The sequence below is a fragment of the Sus scrofa genome, chromosome 4 (assembly GCF_000003025.6).
Source record: "Sus scrofa isolate TJ Tabasco breed Duroc chromosome 4, Sscrofa11.1, whole genome shotgun sequence".
In the NCBI taxonomy this organism is placed as follows: Eukaryota; Metazoa; Chordata; class Mammalia; order Artiodactyla; family Suidae; genus Sus; species Sus scrofa.
In genome coordinates, this window is record NC_010446.5 from 127,176,702 (window position 1) to 127,203,050 (window position 26,349).

Sequence of the window (26,349 nt, forward strand, 5' to 3'; positions counted from 1 at the left end):
GTTACAGTTTGGTAGAGTTTATAGATTCTGTATGCTATAGTAGAATTATGTAAATTGTAGTGTCTGTTTCTACCAGTTCTTCTCCACCTTTTCTTTTTTAATTGCTTTTTAGGTCCAACGAGAGGAGAAATTGTTGTATGAGAGACAGGAAAGAACTGTTGCAACTGCAGTCTTTTTTTTTTTTTTTTTTTTTTTTTTTTTTTTTCAGGGCCGCACCTGCTGCATATGGAGGTTCCAAGGCCTGGGGTCCAATCAGAGCCACATCTGTGACCTACACCACAGCCCACAGCAACAATGAATCCTTAGCCCACTGGGTGAGGCCAGGAATCAAACCTGCATCCTCATGGATGCTAGTTAGACTCGTTTCCGCTGAGCCACGACGGGACCTCCAGATTTAAAATTTTAAGAGCTCTTCATGAACAAGGGCATCCAGGGATCCACACTAAGAGAAAAATGCTTGAGATATGCTTGGCTTATACAATTTTGCTAACATTTGTGCCATGATTTTCTCCTTTCCTGTTTGCCAAGGGAACTTGTGCCACCCTAAGCAAACTTACACGTGGGGAGGCCCAAGGAAAGCTGGGGCGTGTGCTCAGAGGTGATGCTGAGCACTGGCCTTTCGCAGCCTCCTCTCACCCTGCGCCATCACCCCCGTTGGTGCTGTGCTCGGTGCTCCTGGCGTGACTCTGCGAAGGCAACAGCAGCACGGATCACTTTCATTTTCACTTTGAAGACAGCTCTTTACTGGGAGAGAGGACGAGCTTGTTCAGTCTTTTTTAGCCTTGACACTGGAGGGAGAGAGAGGTGGAAGGAACAAGTGAGACAGGCCACCGGAACCATTCTTGGACCCTTGGGGGTGGAGCAGGTATGTCCCTCTCTTTCGTGTGCAAACCAAGGTTGATTTCGGACTCAAAGTGACAACCGAGGAAGGACAGGAGTCCTGGTGTCTGGAGGGCAGGGGTCTGAGGCTGGCTTTAATCCAAGGGTGGGGTGGGGGTGGCGGTGGGGGAGGTTCAGCTTCTCTGGACCAGCAGGGGCGGCAAAATGAGGGTCAGGCACCGTGTGTCCTCCTGGCTGTCCTGCTCCTTGGCAGGGTCCTCATGGGAGTTGTCTGCCCTGCTTTCAAGCTCGGCGACTGGCAATAGAATTCAGAGAATAAGACAGTTCCTGCCAAGGAGGTTATAGGACTTATCATGTAAAGAGGTAGTTTCATTTTCATCTTTCTATTAGTCATACTTCCGAAAGCTTCACAGTGAGAGCTTTGTGAATATCTCTGTAGAGACAAATTTGGTCCCCACAGTGCTGAGCTTTATTAGTTAAAAATCACCATCTCTGGAGTTCCCTTGTGGAGCATGGGTTAAGGCTCTGGCGTTGTCACTGAAGTGGCTCGGGTTGCTCCTGCAGAGTGGGTTCGAACCCTGGCTGGGGAACTTCCACCTGTCCCGGGGGGGTGGGGGGCAGCCAGAAAAGATGACAGTCTCATCAAAACACTCTTTCTCTTCCTCTTTCTCTCTCCCCAGCTCCCCGCCCCCCGCCCCAGTTCTCTCTCTCCCCCTCCCTCTTGTATTTGCGGGTTGGTTTTCCATGGTTATATTCTGGTTATTTAGTCATTTTTCGCATTTAGAACATGTATAAGTCTGGATTTAACAATCCCTTTAGATGATTCTTCTGCAGATCAAATTTTGAAAACCAATCCTGAGCAGGACTGAAAAGCTGCATTTTGTGAATTTGAAGCTTAAAATTCTGTGGCTCATTCACAGCTAAGAAATCACGGAGCTGTTTTGCTTCTTTGGGGTGGAGTGTGTCTGTGTCTTTAGGAGCCAAGCGAGCAAAAGGGAAAGGACTCGCTCGGAGAAGAGTGCGCATGCTCGGAGCGAGGGGCACCCCCCAGGGCATGGTGACCCCCCCTTCCGTCTATTTCTAGTCCTGCGAGTGGTGGGCGGTTTTGATTCGGGGTTGAATGGTGGAGGGAGGACAGACCTGGCTGCAGTTGCTCCTCTTGCATCTTCCTGCAGCTTCCTCGTTGTCTCCTTAGAAGGGCTCCGGGGCTCGTGCTTTACCTCTGTGTATTCTGACGCCCCACGCGGAAGAACGAGCCGAAAGGAGCTGGGGCAGGGGCAGTGTTTGACTTGGCTGCTTTCTTTGTGGACCTTGTTTCTTAGTCCCTCGAGGTCTACAGTCTGTGTTGAAAAGCGTCCTGCGACGGACTGACCTGTTCAGTGCAATTCCTGCAGATCAGCCTCCATCTAATTCAACAGACATGTGCTGAAATCCTCTTTTGTGTTGCATGCTGCACTCAGACATAAGCTTATGGTATCTGATCTTATTATCGAAACCTCTTTCATTTTCCCACATTACCTCTGTCATTATCTTTTATAACTTAGGTTTCCATAGATGAAGCGCCTTGTTTAAGGCCACGTGAGGCGTAACTGATAGAGTTGGTATTTTTGGTTGTGGTATTTTTTTTTTTTTTTGATGGTATCAGATACATCTTGAATATCTGACCTATAAATATGAAACTGAATATTTGAGATATGTGAACATAATCTCATGCTTATATATTCTGATTCTGAAACGTGCATAGCAATTATAGGAAACAATATAATAGCAATAAAAATATGAGACCAGGACACCCATGGTATAATGGTGCTTTTAAGGCTTAACGTATTGGAGTTCCCATTGTGGCTCAGCAGTAGTGAACCCGGACTAGTCTCCATGAGGATGCAGGATCAATCCCTGGCCTCGCTCAGTGGGTTAAGGATCCAGTGGTGCAGTGAACGATCATGTAGGTCACAGACACAGCTCGGATCCTGTGTCGCTGTGGCTGTGGTGTAGCCAGTGGCTACAGCTCTGATTCAACCCCTAGCTCGGGAACTTCCATATGCCTTGGGTGTGGCCCTCAAAGGACCAAAAAAAAAGGACTTAACTTTCTATTTTTTAATTAGAAATTTTTTACTTTTTAAAAAAGTATTGTTGGAGTTCTCGTGTGGCGCAGTGGTTAACAAATCCGACTAGGAACCATGAGGTTGCGGGTTCGGTCCCTGCCCTTGCTCGGTGGGTTAACGATCCGGCGTTGCCGTGAGCTGTGGTGTAGGTTGCAGACGCGGCTCGGATCCTGTGTTGCTGTGGCTCTGGCGTAGGCTGGTGGCTACGGCTCTGATTAGACCCCTAGCCTGGGAACCTCCATATGCCGCGAGAGCGGCCCAAGAAATGGCAAAAAGACAAAAAAAAAATAAAATAAAAAATAAAAAAGTATTGTTGATTTACAAGGTTGTGCCAATTTCTACTGTACAGGAAAGTGACCCAGTCTACACACACACACACACACACACACACACACACACACACACACACACACACACACACACATACATTCTTCTCATATTATCCTCCATCATGTTCCATCACAGGAGATTGGAGAGAGTTCCCTGAGCTATCCTGTAGTAGCTCACCTCTTTGTCTTCTGACAGTTTGATTATGTCTCAGCATGAATCTATAATTATCATATTTGAGTTTGTTAAACTTTTTGCGTTTGTAGATTCATGTCTTAGGGAATTTTTCCCTAAGACGTGAATCTTGCATAGGGAATTTTTTAGCCATCATTTCCTCAAATAACCTCTCTGTCCCACCTCCCTCTTCTGCTTTAGGGCCTCAGTCATGCACCTATCATTCTACTTGACCACCTCCTATGAGTCTCTTAGGCTATATTCCCTTTTTAAAAATGATTTTTCCTTCTGCTCCTGAAAACAGATAACTTCATATGTCCTGTCTTCAAGTTTTCAGATTCTTTCTTTTGCCTGCTCAAGTCTGATGCCCTCTAGAAAAACTGCAAATTCAGCTATCGTATTTTCCACTCCAGAATTTCTGTTTGGGTCCTTTTTTACTTTTATCTCTTGGGTGATTTTCTAATTTTGGGGACATATTGTTCTTCTGACTTTCTTTTGTTCTTTGTCTGCGTTTTCCTTTACCTTTTTGAGCATATTCTAAAAAGATTTTTTAAAGTCTCAGCCTAGAACATCCAGTGCATGTGTTTCTTCAGGGCTGTTGGTTGGTTGGTTGGTTGGTTTTTTACCACTTAATTTTCTTCCTGTGAATGGTCTGTATTTTCATGTTTCTTTGTATGGCTTTTGATTTTTATTGTTGTTGAAAATCAGGCATTTATAAAAGCAGTCACCTTTCCCATTCTTTGCATACTGGCTTTGTGCCAAGGGAGTCTTTCACTAAAAGCTTGCCCTTGGTTTTAAGGCTTGCAGTTAAGCTAAGGAGAAAACTTAAAGTCCTTTTAGGCTTTTCTGAGCATGTGTCTTCCTTGGAGCTAGGTGGCACTTTTTCAATTTTCCCATATATGTGCTACTTTTAAATATCTTAATTCCCCAAAGTGTCTCTGCTTGGGGCTTTTGATCACTTATTGCTTGTCTCCACCCTGAAAGGAAAAATTCAATTTCTCCTCTCAACTCACTGTTTTCCATACTTCTCTTCTGCTTACCACGTATGTGGGCATTTTTTCTCACTAAGAAATTATGACACTGGGTGACAAGAATTACTCCATACCCTACAAATGAAGGGCTCAATCCCACAAGACTGCCCCACCCCCCAGTCCCGATGCCCCAGCTGCAAGTCAGTGTCGTCCATTGCGCTTCTCCCTAACTGGCCCTCCACTGCAGCTCTCCACCGTCTCCTCCTCAGGTTCAGTACGTTGCTAGTCTGGTTTCGGAACTCGGGAACATCGTTTACTACTAGGTTACTGGTTTATTAAGACAACATGCAACCCAAGAGCAGTAAGATCGAAGAGATGGACAGGGAACGGCACCAAGAAGGGAGTGTGGGGCCCCCATGTCCCCTCTGGACACGCCACCCTCTGGCCACCTCCACACGTCCATCAAACCAGAAGCCCTCTGAGCCCCTTCACTGGGGTTTTTAAATGTAGGCTTTATTAAATAGGCATAGTTGATTAAATCATTGGTCATTGGTGATTCATTCAACTTTCAGCTCTTCTCTGCTCCCCGGAGGTTGGGAATGTTCCCACACTCTAATAACATGGTTATTTTCCCTCGCAACCAGCCTCCATTTTTGTGATTATCTAGAAGCTTTCCAAACCCACCTCATTAATGTAAATCTGGGCGTGGTCGAAAAGGAGTTTGTTGCAAGTAACAAAATACTCTACAGAGCTATACAAAAGGTCCATCAACTTAGGACTGGGTAAGACTTTTGTAATTTCCATGAGACAAAGAATGTAACCTAGAATTGGCATACTAAGAGGTTCCCATCATTCCCTCAAATGATGGTGTTGGTTATGAAACACAAGATATTAACACTCTCCATAGTTTTGCTCAATAATAACAATAATAAAATTGATGTTATTTCTACTAGGCAGCTCTTGCAGGTTGGCAGGTTGCCATGGCATCTGGACCCAACATGACGGACCCCATCTGTCTGATAAAAAACAACAATGAGCTGCTGTCAGTGAACCAGGAAGCTCTAGAGATACTTGAGAAGATTTCTCAGCCCGTGGTGGTGGTGGCCATTGTAGGACTGTATCGCACAGGCAAATCCTACCTGATGAACCGTCTGGCGGGACGGAACCATGGTGAGGGTTATACTGGGTCAGGGGCCAGGTGCTTTCGCCCAGGTGATACCTCAGCTTCTTAGTTTTCTTCCTGTCTGCTGGATACTTACACTCCAGTACGTCTGACTTAGTAGCCCCTCAGCTGCTTAGATTTTCTGCCATCACTGAATGTCCACCCCCCTGGCAGGTTTCCGTCTGGGGTCCACAGTGCAGTCTGAAACCAAGGGCATCTGGATGTGGTGTGTGCCCCACCCCTCCAAGCCAGACTGCACCCTGGTCCTTCTGGACACCGAGGGCCTGGGCGATGTGGAGAAGGTAAGGCAGAAAGTCATGGAGAAATACTTTTTATTCTGGGTTCTCTCCCTATCCCTTCATGAATCTAGAAATTAACTGCCATGATCTATTTGTAAAATGTAAACCAACCATGGTAAATGAAGTGAACTGTGGTTTGGGTGAATAATTCCTAGGAAGAAATCACGCCATAGGAGGTAAAACCTTTTCTTGCTTGGCACTGTGTGCGTGACTTGTTTCATTCCATAAACAGCTACTGAACAGCAGAGTTCCAGGCCTTGGGGCTTAGAACTGCAGAGATCAGGGATGGACATACAGGTCCTGCCCTCAGAGAGTCTTTATTCCCACTGACAAGACCACACAATCGGATTTCATAGAGGGTGTCTGGGAGAGAAGCCGGCTGGATGGAGGGAGAGGTGGCACTGCCTTGCCGTCCTCAGCTTCCCCTCGCTCCCATGGGCGCTCTGGGCTGGAATGGCCCTTTGGAGGAATTCTGCCTTGGGACAAGGGTGTTGACCCCCGATGGAGAAGCTGCTTTGGGAGCCTTTAATGGAGAGGGCGGGCATCTGAAGGCCCTTCCACCAGCACTCCAACAGCTGGGGGCAAGTCCTCCAGTCTTGGCAGGTGATCCAGGCAGCACCTCCTGCTTCCCGCCACTTACAGTGAAGGGGAGGCTGCCCTGGAGGTTGGAGGAGAAACACCAACCCAGGCGTGAGGAAGGATCTCTGCGTCCCCTTCGTAGCTGCCAGATGAAGAGAGTATTTGAGGGTTGGAGTTAGGAGATGGGTTTACATTTTCTACAAAGTTCATCCACTGGTTACAGAGCATTCTGGAAAGCTGTGAGCTGCCTCTGAAGGAACTGCTTCTATTAAAAGCATGTGTTTTCCCACAGAAATATTTTAGGATAGATTTTTTTTGGTATTTTACCTTTCTATTAATGGATGAAATAAATTCTTTATCCTTTTTTTTTTTCACTTACTTTGTAAGCATTTGGAATCAGTACCTAAATTTCTTTTTTTTTATGTGCAAATTTTTATTTTTATGTATTTATTTATTTTGAAATTTTTATTTTTTTACAGAATAAAATACATACGTTTAAACACAATTACGTTCATACAGATTATTATATCATGGATCTTAAGAAACAGATTAAGTGACTCCCTCTGGAGAAGTGGAATGGAAAATATGCTGAGACAAATAGGAAATTTATTCTATACTTTATCCCATTTTGTATAGCTTTCATCCTTACTATTTAATATTATCTATTACATTTCAATTATTCTTTAATAATTAGCATTATATTAAAATTGTTATATTATGTAACTAAAATTTATAAAGAAGAAAGCCTTATATACCATTAAATATTTTATATAGCCTAATAAAAAGAATAACTTAACTGGGAAGAATAACAAAAATAATACACCCTCTGAAAATAAGTAAAATATAAAATGCATACGTTGGTTAAAAAACAGTGTAACTATATAAATATGTCCTCACAGTTTGTTACATCCTATGGATTCCTCAATAAAGGCATTACACCATTCTAGGTGATGTGATAAACAAGACATTATAGACCTTACATTGTACCATGGAGAGAAATGGTTATTAACAATACAATTGTAGAACTGTATTATTTAATTGCACAGTTGCATTATTTAATTATAATTATCATAAATTCTTTGATGGAGAGGAAATCAGAATCAGTTTTAAGGAGACTTCAGCATTCCAAGAATGATGTCAAATGAACCCCTTCATGGTGGATTATGCACTTATGTACTATGAGATATATTTCTTCTTCAGAGATTCCTTGTTTGTGTATCAATTGTAGATTTTTGTTTTGCAGTCATTCTAAAGATTTGATATAAGAGTCTATATGTATGAGATTGTTTTAAGTTGTTGTTCTCTCAATTGCAAGGTCATCTCCAGTGTCCTGCATTTGTACCCACCTCTTCTCATGATTTCTGATTGTGGTGGTATAATTGTGCATGGATGATTTCGTATCTTTACTGTATATGTACCTTTACTGGTGAGCCTTGTCATGTGTGGAATTTTTGTTTCCTGTTGCTGTCTTTTCTTTCTGCTAGAGAAGTTTCTTTAGTATTTGTTATAAGGCTGGTTTAGTGTTGCTGAATTCTCCCAACATTTGCTTATCTGTGAAGGTTTTGATTTCTCCTTCAACTCTGAATGAGAACCTTGCTGGGTAAAGTCATCTTGGTTGGAGGTTTTTTCCTTTCATCATGTTAAGTACATCATGCCCCTCCCTTCTGGCCTGCAGAGTTTCTGCTGAAAAATCTGCCAATAACCTTATTGGAGTTCCCTTGTATGTTACTTGTTTCTTTTCCCTGGCTGCTTTCAAGATTTTTCTCTTTGTCTTTAATTTTGGTCAGTTTGATTAATATGTATCTCAGTGTATTCCTCCTTGGGTTTATTTTATATGGTACTCATTGTGCTTCCTGGATTTGAGGGAGGGGTTCCTTTCCCATGTGAGGGAAGTTTTCAGCTATTACCTCTTGGAATATTTTTTCTGTCCCCTTCTCTCTCTCTTCTCCTTCTGGAACCCCTATAATACAGATGTTGGTGCGTTTAACATTGTCCCAGAGTTCTCTGAGACTCTCTTCATTTGTTTTCAATCTTTTTTCTCTTTTCTGTTCTGCATCCGTAATTTCCGCTAATCTGTCCTCCACCTCGCTTATGTGTTCTTCTGCCTCCTGTATTCTGCTGTTAGCTGCTTCTAGTGAGTTTTTTATTTCAGTTATTGTATTTTGCATCTCCTCTTGTTTAAGATTTATATCTTGTATCTCTTTGCTCAGTGTTTCCTGTAAGGTATCCATCTTTGCCTCCAGTTTCTTTCCAATGTCTTGCATCATCTTCAGCATCGACAGTCTAAAGTCTTTTTCCTGGAGGCTGAGAATCTCCTCATCGCTTAGCTGATTTTCTGGGTTTTTTCTTTCTCCCTCATCTGAGTTATAGTTCTCTGTCTTTTCATTTTTATAGGTTTTTGGTGTGGTGACCTTTTTACAGATAATAGAGTTGTAGCCTCTCTTACGTCTGGCATCTGCCCCCCTTGTGGCTGAAGTTGGTATGGGGGCTTGCTGTAGGCTTCCTGATGGGAGGGGCTGATGCCTGCCCACTAGTAGGTGGAGCTGATTCCTATCCCTCTGGTGGGTGGAGCTTTGTCTCTGGATGAGATTAGAGGCAGCTGTGTGCCTGAGGGGTCTTTAGGCAGCCTGTTTACTGAGGGGCGGGGCTGTGATCCCACCTGGATTGTTGTTGGGTGTGGGGCTTCTCAGCCTGACTGATGGGTGGGGCCAGATTTTCCCAAAATGGCCCCCTCCAGAGAAAGGCAGCTGCTGGATATTCCCGAGAGCTTTGCCTTCAATGTCCTTCCCTTATGACAAGCCACATTCACCCCTGTTTTCCCAGGATGTCCTCCAAGAACTGCAGTCAGGTTTGACCCAGATTCCTATGGAGACTTTGCTTTGCCCTGGGATTCAGTGCACGTGAAAGTCTGTGTGCGCCTTTTAAGAATGGGGTCTCCGTTTCCCCCCGTCCTGTGGAGCTCCTGTGCACAAGCCCCACTGGCCTTCAATGCCAGATGCTCCAGGGCCCTTTCTCCCAGTGCCAGATCCCCGCACGTAAGGGTTTGATGTGGGGCTCAGAACTCTCACTCCTGTAGGTGAGTCTCTGTGAACCAGTTAGTTTTCAGTCTGTGGAGCTTCCAACCCCAGAGGTATGGGGTTGTTTATATCGTGAAATCGCCCCTTCTACCTCTTGATGTGGCCTGCTCTTTTTCTTCTGGAGTAGGGTATCTTTTTTAAGGTTTCCAGTTCATTTGGGTGGAGATTGCTCAGTCTTTAGTTGTGAATTTTGTTGTTTTTAGGAGAGAAGTTGAGCTCCAGTCCTTCTATTCTGCCATCTTAATCCTGTCTGTCACTGCTTTGAAACTGTTATCTTGAAAGGACTAACTGTCATTTACGACATTGGCTTCTAAAATCTAAGAAAAGTAGGGAACATACAGTCACTTCCCATGAGCATTTATTGATTGGATATAATTTAAATACTCAGTTACGCCAACTATGGTATATTTTATATGGACTACAATTAATAAGTATGTGCATAATTAGTAAGTGCTAACACTCATTACTGATACGTAATTCCACACGAGGCACTATACTGGTTTTTCTGCACGTGATTTTACTTCATCCAGTGAGGTAAAAGAAAGCTCGGTGAAGCTTAGAAGACATTTACATATGAACAAATGTGCCTTCACAAGAAATGTCTTCGCAATTGTGAAAGCTGAAGTCTACGTCTGTCTTTAAAAAAGGTCTTTGCATGGTGAGTATGTCAGCTGAAATAAGAATAAAATAAGTGTGCGAATGAACTTCTAATTTGAGAGTAAGCCCTAAATCTCGTGTTCTAACGTGCCTTCTAGGGCGACCCTAAGAACGACTCGTGGATCTTCGCCCTGGCCGTGCTTCTGAGCAGCGTCTTCGTCTACAACAGCACGAACACCATCAACCACCAGGCCCTGGAGCAGCTGCAGTATCCTGCCAGGAACGCAGCCACCACGTCTCACTGAGCTATGGGAATGGAAATCGGGGCATTTGGTTTCCTCTGTCATTTGGTTTCCTCTGATGCAGCAGAGGGAACCCGCAGAAAAAGGCAGTGCTTATAATACTCTGATGTGAGAAAATATCGGAATTTTGTGGGCAAGGAGTTTCTTTCCCTTAACTACGTCCTAGTTATGTGGCAGAGCTCACGGAGCTCATCAGGACCAAGTCCTCGTCAGAAAACGATGGAGTGGAGGACTGCACGGAGTTTGTGAGTTTCTTTCCAGACTTTATCTGGATTGTTCGGGATTTCACCCTGGACCTGAAGTTGCATGGTCACCCTGTCACAGAGGATGAGTACCTGGAGAATGCCTTGAAGCTGATTCCAGGTATCAGAGCACGGCCTGGGCATCGGATGGTCCAGGATAGGGTGGGATCTGCTAAACCCGCTCCATCACCTCTGGGGTGGCTTTTGTATCTGAGACTCTTCAAAGTCTGTAGAAATAGTGGCTGGAAAGTGGTTGAAAAGCTCTAGGGACTAGAAATGACGTTCACTTAGGAAAAGCAAAGTGAAATTATTCAAAACCAATTTGTTTTGGTCGCACATGCAGCTTATGGAAGTTCCCAGGCTGGGGCTTGAATTGGAGCTGCAGCTGAGACCCACGCCACAGCGTGCAGCAGCGCCAGATCCTTAACCCACTGACTGAGACCAGGGATTGAATTTGCATCTTCACAGAGACAATGTGGAGTCCTTAACCTGCTAACTCACAAGGGAACTCCAAAACCAATTTGTTTTTTATACCATTTGTAACTCAACATCCAGATTATAGTGGATGCTAAAACCTTCTAACGACCAGACACACGTTCCTATTTTAGCTTCTGCTCTTCTCTGTTGTGGAAAAGAACGGACCTCATACTTGTTACATGAAATTCCAATGAAAAGTCTATTGAGTAACAAAAGTACATTTCACTTTTTTAGGTAGATATTATTCTTTTCAAGGAGGAACAAAACTTTCTAATCCTATGTAGTTGTATCATGTACAAAAAGACTTTATGTTGTAAGCATGAAGTGTGTGTCTTTTCCACCTATGCCTTTTTGATATTTCTGATAATTATTAGAACATTTGTTTTACCTTCCATGTCATAGCTTTCTCTCACTTTCCACATATCTACCCATGTTTCAATTACAAGATGATAAATTATTTTAACAGCATGAACACCATCAACCACCAGGCCCTGCATCTGGTGAAATCTTGAGAGAGATGTCATTTCTGATTTATTCATTCTTGCTTTCATGTTTCTGTGTATGCCTTCTCAAAACATGTATTGCGACAACGACTAGACAGAAGAGGACCACTGTCAAAGCAAATAGAACCCTCTACCTCAAGGAGTTTATAAATCATTGGTGACATCTTAAAATTATATTTTAGTTGCATTTAACCTTCAGTGGTTTTTGCTAAAATTAGCTAACTCTGTATGCATTATTTTTAGCATCAAAATAGATTTCCTTAAACAGGATGACATTCCTAAAATTCCAGGGGATATTGTCCATCATCCCTGGTGTAGGACTCTTCTTTTTCATCCCACGGCTCAATTTCTACGTGAGATTCAGCAGAGCAAAAGTTACATTTGGCCTTTCACTCTTGGAGCCGTGAGTACAGCAAGCATCTGAGACATGACTACGCTACCGCGTACAGGGCGGAAACAGCAGCCATGGGGTTATGTGCCGGCTGTCTCCCCAGATTCCTCTCCAGAGCTAGACCACTGGTGTTTGATGCAAAGAATGTCTGTGTTAAAGGGGCCGTAAGCATAAACCACAGCAAAGACACACACACACACACCTGTTGTCATAAACACCCTTTGGTTACCTGCCCCAAGACTCTTTCCACGCTAATCTGTTTTTCTCTCCCTCAGGCAATAATCCCAAAGCCCGAATATCCAATCTACCCAGAGAGTGCATCAGGCATTTCTTCCCAAAACGGAAGTGTTTTGTCTTTGACCGACCAACACATGACAAAGATCTCCTGGCCAATATTGAGAATGTGTCGGACGACCAACTGGATCCTAAATTCCAGGAACAAGCAAACAACTTCTGTTCCTACATCTTCACCAATGCAAAGACCAAGACGCTCAGAGATGGAATCACAGTCGTTGGGAAGCGTGAGTCTTTTTTTCCCCTGTTTTCCTGGAGCCTGATGCATGTTGAATATTTTGTATAACTGTGTTTTCCAGTACCTTTGTTTGATTCTACATGGAATTATGATTTTACAGACATGCATACTCCATGAAGAAATGGATATACTTATAATGATCTTACTTTAGGGGATTCACAAATCCTTCCCCCAAATTTCAAATCTGTGGCTTCCACTTATCTGAAAAATTCCTCCTCTGAGGAAAGAAAAAAAAAATCACTATCTAACAGCAGGCTATTCCATTTTCTCAGCGTAAGTCCTGTGTAGTCAGTGTTTTTCACAAGGAGAATGCAAAAGATATTTTGGAAGGTTAGATCAGTCCAAAAATTAATGTTTGTCCCTAAATCCCTCTTAGTCCCTAAATCCATTCAAAGGCTTAAACTTGGGAATAAATATAATCTGACATGCTGTCTCATTGAATACCCATGTACTCTATTTCGCTTTCAATTTTAATTTTTTTTTAGGTTTTTGTTTGTTTGTTTTTAGGGCTGCACCTGTGACATATAGAAGTTCCCAGGCTAAGGGTTAATAGGAGCTGCACTGCTGGCCTACACCAGAGCCACAGCAATGCCAGATCCTTAACCCACTGCGTGAGGGCAGGGATCCAACCCACCTCGTCACAGACACTAAGTTGGGTTTTTAACCCACTGAGCCACAATAGGAACCCCCTTTAAACTTTTAAAATGGAAAGCTATATTTTCCAGACACCCTTAGTTTGTTAGGTATAGATAGATTTTCAATGTTCTTAGCCCTGTGGCCTGGAAAACCATACAAGTGAAGAGTCGGGAGGAAAATGAAGGTGAGGACTGTTGAAGGAGGAAGGGGTGTTTGTGTGTGCGTGTGCGTGTGGCTTTAGAAATGTAGTTTCAGAATCCTGGATCTCACTGACGGAAAAGTTGCTATTTATCCCTTAAATTTCATGGCTTCTTCAGGGCTGGGGACTCTGGTGGTGGCATACATGGATGCCATCAATACCGGAGACGTTCCTTGTCTGGAGAACGCAGTGACAACCCTGGCCCAGCTGGAGAACTCAGCGGCCGTGCAGAAGGCGGCCGACCTCTACAGCGAGCAGATGGCCCAGCGACTGAGCCTCCCCACAGACACGCTCCTGGAGCTGCTGGAGGTGCATGCGGCCTGTGAGAGCAAGGCCATTGCGGTCTTCATGGAGCACTCCTTCAAGGATGACACGCAGGAGTTCCAGAAGATGCTGGTGGTAAGCTGTCTTACTAGTTGACATTTGTTCCCTCCTCCTCTTAAAGAATGGAGCCTAGAGGTGTCTTTATGGAACCTCTGCCCATCGCACACTTGAGAACGAAGCAGTCTGTGTCCTCATAGGGGTTAGCTTCCCAAAGGCATTTCCTTTTCTTTCCTGCCAAACCACAGGCAATTTCCCCGGGAGTCTCTCTGATCTCTGATGCAAAAGCGGTACAGGTATCTTCCTGAAGTAAATACTGCGATGGATTCCAAGCCTGTTCACAGCACCCAAAGTCATTCGTAAGCTGGTTTCTTTTTCTGTGCACACACTCCCGAGAGGCCCGGACCAACCTGCTCTCAGCAAACCCTCATTCCAGGCCATGTTCAACTTAGGTTTCCCCAAGTATCCTTGAAGATGGAATCACTGAATGTTGCAGCTGCAGGAACCACAGGGACTATGTGATGTAACGCCAAGCTTTCAGATGAAAAGCCTGAAGGGAGGCTAAGAAACTTGCCCTTCGTCTCCCCGGGTTTTCAGCGTTGGGAGCACATCAAGTCTTGTGACTGCTGCTTTATTCCACGGCCTCCAGTAGCACATGTTTCTCATGAGGACCGCAGACCAATCTCACCACCAGATTCCTTGAATGTTGTGTCCTCTGTTCCTTGTTTCTGGTGACATCGCTCTGCATTTCCCTTGCAGGAAATCATAAAGAATAAGAAGGAGGGTTTCGTGCTGCAGAATGAAGAGGCATCTGCCAAATACTGCCAGGAAAAACTTGATCAGCTTTCAAAGACCCTAATGAAAGGTATTTCTGCAGGAATGTTCTCTGTTCCTGGAGGCCATGAACTCTACAGGAGAGCAAAGACAAAGCTTGAAATGGAGTATTGCCAAGTGCCCAGGAAAGGAGTAAAGGTGAGGAATAAGGGGAGCCAGGGGAGCCTCAGAACAGGGTCAAAGGTGTCTCCCGAAAATGAAAGAGCACAGCAGCAGGTGTGGGTAATGAGAGAGTAGGGGGACATTATGATAGCTTTAACTCATAAGGTCCACACAAGGCTATTTATTCTTGAGGAGAGTATAAATGTCCATTCCCCCCAAATGATCATGGATTTCTAAAATCCACCAGAGATTTTAGATTTAACTTATTCATTTATTTATCCAACAACATGATAATTGATATGCCAAGAACTGATGATTCATAAATCAGAGTCTTTGTATTCAAGGCTGATCAAAGCGAGAGAGCAAGTCCAAGATAATTACATACAAAGTTATGACACTCGTGAACCCATGAAAATTGGCTACATAGGTGATATTAACAAATGTGATAATAAAAAGGTAATAATGATAAAAATAATGCAACTAAGGGGCATCAAGATTGCAGAGGAGTAAGATGTGGTTCTCACTTCTCCAAACACATAAAAAAATCCATCCAGGAGTTCCCACTATGGCTCAGTGGTTAACAAACCCGACTAGGAACCATGGGGTTGTGGGTTCGATCCCTGGCCTCACTCAGTGGGTTGGGGATCCAGCGTGGCCATAAGCTGTGGTGTAGGTTGCAGATATGGCTTGGATCCTGCATTGCTGTGGCTGTGGTGTAGGCCGGCGGCTATAGCTCCGATTAGATCCCTAGCCTGGGAACCTCCATATGCCATGGGAAGCAGCCCTAGAAAAGGCAAAAAAAAAAAAAAAAAAAAAAAAATCTGCATGTAGAATGATTGACTCAGAACATCTGCTGAATGCTGGCAGAAGGCCTTAAACCTCCAAAACAGGCAAGAAACCCTCCACATAACTAGGTAGAAGGAAAAAAAAAAAAAAAGGAACAAAAGAGAGAGAGAAAAGAAACCAGGAATCAGGACGGGACCAGTACTCCTTAGAGTAAGCTGTGAAAAGGAAAATAACCTGCACCCTGGGGAGGCCATGGGCCTGGGGGCGGGGAGGGTGGAATTTCAAAGCCTCAGGAAAAATGCAGCTGCTGGACTGAGGAGGGAAAAGCAGAAAGAGAACTGCAAGGACCATCGGTACTCCCCTGCCCCCAACACCACAGCCTGAGACACTCAGGTGGGGCTAGGCATTGAGACTTAGGCTTTGGAGGTCAGTCCTGGGGAGAGGACTAGGGTTGGCCATGTGGAGACAGCCTGAGGGGCTAGGGAGCAGTTTGCCACAGGCTGGGGTGTGAAGTGCCACAGCTGAGGGAACCTGGGAGGGGGTCTAGGCCTGTAGGAGAAGCAAGGTGCCATCATTGGGGAGGGCAAGAGGAGGAGGGGTGGGACACCATAGGAATCTCTTTCTTTGCACTTGTGCAGGCTCTCAGGCAGCAGGATGCCTCTTGCATGGGCTATTGGCAGTGGAGGCAAACTGCTGCAGGCATCTCAGACTCCAGAGATAGGCATGGCCCACCACCACTAGGGTCTGTGAACAGGCACCATCTGCAGCCCCAGTCACCTCTGAGTTCACCTCGGAAGTGGGCACTGCATCCGAGCATCACCTGTTGCCCTCACTCCCCTGGGAACATACATGCCCTGCTGCTGCCACTGCCAAAGGCTCTGAGCACTGCCTACACCTGCCTGAGGGTCACTGCCACTTCTCAGAGCCCTGCAACCAGGAGCAGCCTGTGCCACCTCTCTGCTGGTTCTCACCACTGTCAAGGGCCTAATAACCAGGCACTGGCTACTAGCCCTGCCCATTGCCTCAATCTTCTTGTAAGAAGGCACAGGCCTTACAATGGCACATGCCTATCCAGGGGATAACAGCCTGCACACACTGAGGAAAGAGACAGCAAGCATCCAAACCAAAACAGCCTTCTCTCTCTCTCTCTCTCTCTCTCTCACACACACACACACACACACACACACACGAAGACCTTGCAAACTACTCAGGAACACCCTTGCATAAAAACAGCCCTTCAGGACTACACTGGCTATCTTATCTAAACTCACAGAATAAGAAAAATATAAGCAAAATAAAGAAACTCATGAACCATTCCAAGTTAAAAGAACAGGAGAATTCCTGTGAAGGAGTAAACAATGAAACAGACTTCTGCATCCTGACACCAAGTTCAAAAAAGGAGATAGTGAAAATACTGAAGGAATTAAGAGTGGATATGAACAGTGAGGCAGATTACTTTAGAAAGGAGCTATAAAATATAAGGAAGAGCCAAGAAAAATTAGAAAATTCATTTGCAGAGATGCAAACTGAGTTAAAGGCACAGAAGTGCAGGATAAATAATGAGAGAAACAAATAAGTGGCTTGGAAGATAGAAAATGGAAATCATCCAATCAGGACAGCAGACAGAAAACCAAGTGAAAAAACATGAAAGCAATATAAGAGATCTTTGGGACAATATAAAGAGGTCCAATCTACATACAATAGGTATTCCAGAAGGTTAAAAAAAAAGGGATTGAAAATATATTTGAAGAAATTATGCCTGAAAACTTTCCAAATCTAAAAGAAATGGATATCAAGATACGGGAAACACAGAGGGCCCCAAACAAGTTGAACACAAACCGACACACACCCAGTCATATTATAAGAAAAATGGCAACAATTAAGGAGAGGATTCTACAGGCAGCAAGAGAAAAACAAAGAGTTAATTATAATGGAATCCACACAAGGCTCTAAGCTGATTTCTCTTCAGAAATATTACAGGCCAGAAGAGAGTGGCAAGATATATTCAAAGTTCTCAAAAGGAAAAATCTGCAGCCTAGAATCCTCTACCCAGCAGAATATCATTTAAAAATAGAAGGAGAAATAAAGAATTTCTCCAACAAACAAAAACTAAAAGAGTACAGCAATGCTAAATCAATTCAAAAAGAAATACTTAAGGTCTCTTCTTAATAGAAAAGAAGTAAGAAGATATAGGATGGACAAAATCACAACTGGAATGTAATCACTTCAATAAGCCAGTACACAGATCTAAAAGGAAAAAAACCTATTTGTCAAAGTGACAATAAATACAAGGAACAGCAAAAGAATAAACATGACAATGTCATAAAAGGACATCAAAATCATAAAATGTGGAGAAGGAAACTAAGAAAATCTAGATACTTTTTTTAAAGAACATGTCTGAGCCTTTATGATTTTTAGGCTAAAAAAAGCAGATATAGGAAAGGGTTAACATACTTGAGAAACAGGGCAATCACAAATCAAAACCAAAAACTACATTCACAAGAACCAAAAGGAAAAGGACACAAACATTTAAAAAAAGGAGATAATTTAACAAATAAACAAACAAAAAAGCAACAAAGGAGAAACAAAGACTCCAACTGGAAAACAAGGTTTGAAATGGCAATAAAAACATATTTACCAGTAAGTACCTTAAATGTCAATGGACTGAATGTTCCAATCAAAATACATACAGTGGCAGACTGGATTAAAAAAATGAGAGCCTACAATATGCTGACTGCAAGAATCTCACCTTAGGGCAAAGGACACAGGTAAATTGGTCATGAGGGAATGGGAAAAGATATTTCATGTGACTGGAAAAGACAGGAAATCAGAAGTTGCTATACTCAGATCAGATGAAATAGACTTTAAAACAATGGCCATAAAGAAAGAAAAAGAAGGGCATGATTTAATAATAAAGGATCAATTCAAGAATAGGATAGTACACTTGTCAATATATATGCCCCTAATATAGGAACACCCAAATACGTACAACAAATACTAACATATATAAAAAGAGAAATTGATGGGGAAAAATGATATTAGGAGATTTTAACACCTCTCTAGACAGAAAATCTATAAGGCAACAGAGATCCTAAAAGACACAATAGAAAAATTAGACTTAATTGATATGTTCAAGACATTACATCCAAAAAAAAAAATCAAACTATATAGTCTTTTCAAGTGTACATGGAACATTCTCAAGGATTGACCACATACTGGGGCACAAAGCTAACTTCAACAAATTTAAGAGTATAAAAATTACTTAAAGCATCATCTCTGACTACAGAGGCTTGAAACTATAAATCAACCATAGGAAAAGAAATGAGAAAAACCTGACTACATTGAGACTAAATAACATGCTACTAAAAAACTGATATGTCAAAGAGGAAATCAAAAGGGAAATTAAAAAATACCTCGAGACAAATGACAATGAAAAAAACAACCATTTAAAATCTATAGGATGCTGCAAAAGCAGTCCTTAGAGGGAAGTTCGTAGTGATACAGGGCTTCTTCAAGAAAAATCTCAAATCAACAATTAACAGACAACCTAAAAGAATTAGAAAAATAAGAACAAACAAAACCTAAAGTCAGCAGAAGGAAGGAAATCATAAAGATCAAGTGGAAATCAATAAGACAGAGTTCAAAAAGCAATAGAAAAAAATCAATAAAACCAAGAGCTGGTTCTCTGAAACAGTAAACCAAATGGACAAACATCTGGTCAGACTCACCAAGAAGAAGCGAGAGAGAACCCAGATAAGCAAAATAAGCAATGAACAAGGGAAATCTCAACAGATTCTGCAGAAATACCAAAAAAAAAAAAAAAAACCAATATAATACTATGAACAATTTTGTGCCAACAAATTTGACAACCTAGAAGAAATGGACAACTCTCTAGAGACTTACAGCCCACCAAAAAAACTTTATTAAGAAGGAATAGATTATTTAAATAGACCCATCACTAGAAATGAAATTGAATATGTAATAAAAACACTCCATACAAATGAAAGTCCAGGACCAGATGGCTTCACAGGTGAATTCTACCAAACATACACAAAGAAGAACTTACACCCGTCCTTCTTAAACTTTTCCAAAAGGTTGAAGAAGGAACACTGCCAAGGATATTCTATGATACCACAATAATCCTAATACCAAAACTGACAAATATACTACTAAAAAAAAAATTATGAGCCAATATCTTTGATGAATATAAAGGAAAAATTCTCAATAAAATTCTAGACAAACAAATACATAAAAAAGATCATACAGCATGACCAAGTGGTTTTCATCTCAGGTTCACAAGGATGGTTCAACATAGGCAAATCCATCAAAGTCACAGACCACATTAAAATAGAAAAGTCAAAAACCACATGATCATCTAAATAGATGCAGAAAAAGCACTTGACAAAATCCAACATCCATTCATGATAAAAACTATTACCAAAGTGGGTGTAGAGGGAACATATCTTAACTAATAAAAGCCATTTATCTATTTATTTGTGGGGTTTTTTTTTTTTTGGTCTTTTTTTGGCTTTTCTAGGGCCACACCCACAGCATATGGAGGTTCCCAGGCTAGGGGGTCTAATCGGAGCTGTAGCTACCAGGCTATGCCAGAGTCACAGCAACGCGGGATCTGAGCCATGTTTGTGACCTACACCACAGCTCACAGCAACACCGGATCCTTAACCTACTGAGCGAGGCCAGGGATCAAACCTGCAACCTTGTGGTTCCTACTTAGATCTGTTAACCACTGAGCCATGATGGGAACTCCAATAAAAGCCATTTATGACAAACCCACAGACAATCTATTACTCACTGGAGCAAAAGCTGAAAGCCTTCCCACTAAAGTCTGGACCAAGAAAAGTATGCTCACTCTTACCACATTTATTCAACATAGTATTGGAAGTCCTAGCCACAGCCATCAGGCAAAGAAAAGAAATAAAATGTATCCAAATTGGAATAGAAGAGGTAAAATTGTCACTGTATAGAGATGACATGACACTATGTATAGAACACCCTAAGGACTCCACACAAAAACTACTTGAACTGATCAATGAATTCAGCAGAGTAGCAGGACACAAGATTAACATTCAGAAATCAGTTGCGTTTCTGCATACTAACAATGAAATACTAGAAAAGGAACATAAGATAACAATACCTTTTCAAATTACACCCCCCCAAATTAAATAGGAATAAACCTGACCAAGGATGTGAAAGTCTTATATGCTGGGAACTATAAAACATTAATCAAGGAAATTAAAGAGGATTCAAATAAATGGAAAAATATTCCATGACCCTGGACTGCAAGAATTAATAGTTAAAATGGCCATGTTACCCAAAGCAATCTACAGATTCAATGTGATCCCTATCAAATTACCCGTGACATTTTTCAGAGAACTAGAACAAACAATCCAAAATTTATATGGAATCACAAAGGACCCAGAATTGCCAAAGCAATCCTGAGGGGGGCAGAGGAGGGGAACAAGCAGGAGACATAACTCTCCCAGACTTCAGGCAATATTACAAAGCTGCAGTAACCAAGAGAGTGTGGTACTGGTACAAATACACACATAAGAACCAATGGAACAGAATAGAGAGCCCAGAAATAAACCCAGTCACCTGTGGTCAATTAATCTTCGACAAAAGAGGCAAGACTATAAACTGGGAAAAAGACAGTCTCTTCAGCAAGTGGTGCTGGTAAAACTGGACAGCTGTATCTAAACCGATGAAACTAGAACACATCCTCACACCATGTACAAAAATAAACTCAAAACAGCTTGAAGACTTAAGCATAAGATAAGACGCTATAAAACTCCTGCAAGAGAACATAGACAAAACATTCTCTGACATCGACTCTACAAATGTTTTCTTAGGTAGTCCCCCAAGGCAATAGAAATAAAAACAAAAATAAACCAAAGCGACCTAATCAAACTGACAAGCTTTTGCACAGCGAAGGAAACCATTCAAAAAAAAAATGAAAAGACTACCTACAGAATGGGAGAAAATATTTACAAACAATGCAAACTACAAGCGTGTAATCTCCAAAATATACAAACCACTCATACCACTAAACAGCAAAAAAAAAAAAAAAAACCCCCAAAATCAACCCAGTTGGGCAGAAGATCGAAATAGATATTTCTCCAAGGAAGACATACAGATGGCCAACAGGCACATGAAAAAATGCTCAACACCAGTAATTATTAGAGAAATGCAAATCAAAACTACAATGAGGTACCATCTCACACCAGTCAGAATGGCCATCATTAATAAGACTGCTAATAACAAATGCTGGAGAGGGTGTGGAGAAAAGGGAACCCTTCTGCACTGTCAGTAGGAATATGTAAACCACTATGGAAAACAGTATGGAGGTATCTCAGAAAACTAAACATAGAACTACCTCGTGATCCAGCAATCCCACTCATGGGCATATATCCAGACAGAACTTTCATTCAAAAAGATATATGCAACCCAATGTTTATTGCAGCACTATTCATGATAGCCAAGACATGGAAACAACCTAAATGTCCATCAGCAGATGAACAGATTAAGAAGATGTGGTATATACACACAAAGGAATAATACTCAGCCATAGAAAAGAACAGGATAATGCCATTTTCAGCAAAATGGATGGAACCAGAGATTCTCATACTAGGTAAAATAGGTCAGAAAGAGAGGTATCATGTGATATCGCTTACATGTGGACTCTAAAACATGGCATGCATGAACCTATCTACAGAACAGGGAGACTCAACCGACATGGGCAGCAGACTTGTGGTTGCCAAGGAGGAGGGGATGGAGTGGAATGGACTGCGAGTTCGGGGTTGATGGATGCAAACCTTAAAAACGGGTAGCTAATGAGGTTCTGCTGTATAGCAAAGGGACAAACGATGTCCAGTCACTTGTGATGGAACATTATGAAAGAGAATATGAGAAAGAGGGTGTATAGCTGTATGACTGGGTCACTTTGACGTACAGCAGAAATTGACAGAATAATGTGAATCAGCTGTCGTAAAAATTTTTTAAAATAATTCAACGAAGATATGTTGACCTCTTCTTGCCTAGAGCCATAGGGCTAAGCTTGCCCCCTAGTCTCTTTAATCCTTCAAATCATATTAAGAAGCATCTGTGTTTATCGTTAACATTTTACAGATCTGAACTGAGAGGCGTAGGCAGGTTAAACCAACTTGTCTAAGTTACAGCCAGTAAGTGGCTGAGGTCATCGGCGGCACAGTGTGTGGAGCTGTTTCACACCGGGAGGCAAATCTATAGAAGCCCCAGAGATTGGGAGTTTATAGAACTGGATGTATCTCTGACTAGCTGGTCCCTAAGGTGGGTAGAGGGTGGCAGCCTTGGGTCAGAGACCAGAGACAGACAGGTGCCTCTAGGAGCCTAGACTGTTTGTAGGGAACAGCTACAGGATTTTAAACAAGGAGCAGCACGTCTCTGGACATCCTTGTCTTGGCAGCACTCCTCTCCCCAGTGGACATTGAGTTCCCTACTTGTGTCTTCGTTCCTCAGGCCGACAAGGTCCTCCAGCGCTTCCTGCAGTCACAGGTGGCAATAGAGAAATCCATCCTGCAGGCAGATAAAGCCCTCACTGATGGGCAGAAGGCCATAGCAGGTATGGGCTCTGCTCACCGTGGGATGGGTCGTTCCTACAGGGCCCTCTGGCTGCTGGGAGAGCAAAACCTTCCTGATACAAGCAGCTTCCTCTCCTTCTGTGGAACAACTCTGCCATGTCTGACACCTGCAAGGGGAGTCGGGCGTGGACGTGGTTGGACAGCAGCCAGGCAGAGCCTTCCCATCAACTCTGAAATGTCTCTGGGTGGGGTGGACACGGGGACAATTTGGGGTTTCCCAGCCTCCCCTTCCAGTTTGGTTTCTGAGCTCAGGAGGGTTGAGATCAGTCCTCACGTTATTTTCGTTCCTCTCTAAACCTTCCTGGGGCAGAGGAGCGGGCCAGGAAGGAGGCAGCGGAGAAGGCGCAGGAGCTGCTGAAACAGGAGCTGCAGGAGCAGGAGCAGCAGGTGGCAGCTCAGCAGAGGAGTTTCCAGGAAAACATAGACCAGCTGACAGAGAAGCTGGAAAAGGAAAGAGCAAACATCCTGAGAGAGCAGGATAAGATGTTGGAGCATAAGCTGAAGGTAAGTCAGGCTGTGCCTCGTAGCGCCTGCTGGGCATTCCCCTGGCACCTCAGGAAGGGGTGGTGAAGGTGACAGCAAGCCCTCGGGGTGGGGGGCAGCACTGCCGGGTACTGCTGGTGATTACTTAGAGCCCCGAAGCCTCTGATTCCTCCCAAAGCCTTTGAACTCGACTCTCTAGTAGACTCCGGAGAATTCAGCATGAGGATGTTGAATAGAAACAGGGTTTGGATGGCTGTTTGGGGAATTTTAAAATGATACGGTGAGGTTGATTATACGGATATTCGAACCACACCTATCTAACATGAGCGGCACTGATCTGCTTTACCAAGACCACAGCCAATGACCAGGAACCCTGCTGCCACCCAAGCCCTGAGGCTGATCTGCGCTGACATAAAAGGATCAGAAACATCCAGGCCTTAGTAGCAGGGAGGTGACAGCTTCTCCCCTTGCTGCATCGTCTGCAGGTGTGATGGGTACCCAAGCTCCCGTGAGGCATAGAAGGAATTCTCTCACTGTGCACGTAGCGTTTATAGCAGTCTCTGCCTTGGGTGACCCGCCACCCTGAGTGGGACGGAGAAGTAGTGCAACCAGACCGCGGCCACCTCCCACCCGGCAGTTTTTGCCTGGGACAAAATCCCCTTGTCCTCATGTCAGCTTAGACTCCCGGTAAAACCTGACAGTGGCTTTTATTGTAAGGCTCTAAACTCTGCTTTCTCTTACTGTCCAAGTCAAACAAGGAGATATTTTTTATTACACAACTCTCCTTTCATGACTGAGTAAGGGAGAACAATCAGAAGAGTAAAACAAAGATAGTTTGATGAAGTTTGAAGATTTGACACAATCCTCGAAAAAAATCTAAACATTTTTAATGTATAAAGTTTTGCTTTTAAGTTAAAAAGTGGATTTAAAATGTTTGTTTCCCTTTTCCCTTTTTTTTTTTAGGTCCAGGAAGCTCTACTCAAGGAAGGATTTAAAAAGAAGTCCCAGGAGATGAATGCAGAGATACAGCACTTGAGAAATATGATCGCCAGGAATCAAGATACTGAGACGTCCTGGATTACAACAGCCTTGCATGCATTCGGCAGGGAGATGGCATCAGTACTGTTTTCTCCATCTAAACTTCTTGATTACATTGTGAAAGGTGTGAGCTCACTATATAAAAAGTAGCTCTCCTTTTAAAGAAATTATACATACATAATATGTATACATGCTCTGACCCATGTTGGTGTGTATGCATCTCACTTTTATTCAGCAACACTTTAAGTATAAACAGTAGCTATTAGAGGAGATTCATTCCTGGCCCACATTAGATATGGACTCTTTGATATAGCGTGTTCACTTTTAGGAAATGAATGTGTGCAAATCATATATGTGTATGTTTATGTATGTGTGTGTATATACATATTCATACATACTTATACAAGAGGTCCACTGAGGCAACGCTTTCAGTGGCAAAAGATTGGAAATTCCTTAAATGTCCATCTGTATAAATTGGTATTATACATTTTGCATGTACACGTACTGGAATCCTATGTGGCCAGTAATTAAATGGACAGTGGGTCTCTACTTGGGTCACATAGAACCATCTTGAAGATACACCGTAGAGTGAAAATGAGGTACAATGTGGGTTGCATAATCTGTTCTCTGTAAAATAGACACTCACGGCGTGTGGTCATATATTGTGGCCAGAGACCATCTCTGGAAGATTGATTAGAAACTGGTGGTGTTGGTTCCTGTCGGGGAACCATTTGGTATCAGCGATGGAAGGAGCACAGGCTTTTTATCACACACTCCTATCGTTTCAGTTTTGTAAAGAAAGCTTGTATTACCACTTCTCAAATAACAAAGGAAACATAAGTATAATACTAATTCTGATCATAGTGATAAATGGAGTGTGGTACTGACTATTAGAGGAGGCAACTGCTCATTCCCTCTAGAAATGACATCGGCCTGTTCAGAGAGTCAGAGCAGAACACTGGAAAGCATAAAGTTTGCCTCCCAATCTCGTTTTCTTGTTGGTTTTGGCTTTTAAGCCTCTATATTTGCTTCAAAAAGGCATAAACTGGAGTTCCTGTCATGTCTCAGTGGTTAGCAAGTCTGACTAGCATCCGTGAGAATGCGGGTTTGATCCCTGGCCTCGCTCAGTGGGTTAAGGATCCGGCGTTGCCATGAGCTGTGGTGTAGGTCGCAGACATGGCTCGAATCCTGAATTACTGTGGCTGTGGTGTAGGGCGGCGGCTACAGTTCCGATTGGACCCCTAGCCTGGGAACCTCCACATGTCGTGGGTGCGGCCCTAAAAAGACCAAAATAAATAAATAAATAAATAAAGGCATAAACTTTCCTGTTACGCTCTGATATCTCAGCTAGAGTAGCCTTACTTCATATCTCTGATTCACTCTTTTCAGGTGTTAGAAGCAAATACTGAACATTAGGAATACGCACTGGTGAGAGGAATCCAATAGCTCTTAGAAATTCAGTGGTGGCCTCTGTGCCGCAGGCAAGCACCAAGGGGCAATGTACCACTGCAGAGTCAGAGGCCCTGACAGTATTGGAGATGAGAAACCCTGACACATTGAGGCCAGATGTTGGCCTTTAAACATCAGAAGCCAAGTCCGCACATGACAGTGATGCGAATCACGGCCTGTCTAAGCTCAGGCTGCTGCATCCAATTAGCACAGACCGGGTGGCTTCACAAACATTTGTTTCTCCCAGTTCTGGAGGCTATGAGTCCAAAAGCTGTGTGCCAACATT

At 43.0% G+C, this 26,349-nt stretch overlaps 1 protein-coding gene across 3 annotated transcripts; it reads left to right on the plus strand.

Annotated features, from left to right (window-relative positions):
• LOC100523310 (guanylate-binding protein 6) lies at nucleotides 636-25,283 on the plus strand. Of its 3 annotated transcripts, XM_005663706.3 has the most exons (11): nucleotides 636-865; nucleotides 5,371-5,587; nucleotides 5,754-5,881; nucleotides 10,290-10,399; nucleotides 10,600-10,796; nucleotides 12,322-12,567; nucleotides 13,532-13,812; nucleotides 14,494-14,706; nucleotides 22,972-23,074; nucleotides 23,404-23,597; nucleotides 24,540-25,283. In XM_005663706.3, the coding sequence occupies exons 2-11, from the start codon at nucleotides 5,398-5,400 to the stop codon at nucleotides 24,762-24,764; spliced, it is 1,887 nt and encodes a 628-aa protein (XP_005663763.3). In that variant the 5' UTR covers nucleotides 636-865; nucleotides 5,371-5,397; the 3' UTR covers nucleotides 24,765-25,283. The 3 variants fall into 3 exon arrangements, with proteins under 3 accessions (XP_005663763.3, XP_020945970.1, XP_020945971.1); XM_021090311.1 differs by lacking the exon at nucleotides 14,494-14,706 and having other exon boundaries at nucleotides 683-865; XM_021090312.1 differs by lacking the exon at nucleotides 5,754-5,881 and having other exon boundaries at nucleotides 740-865.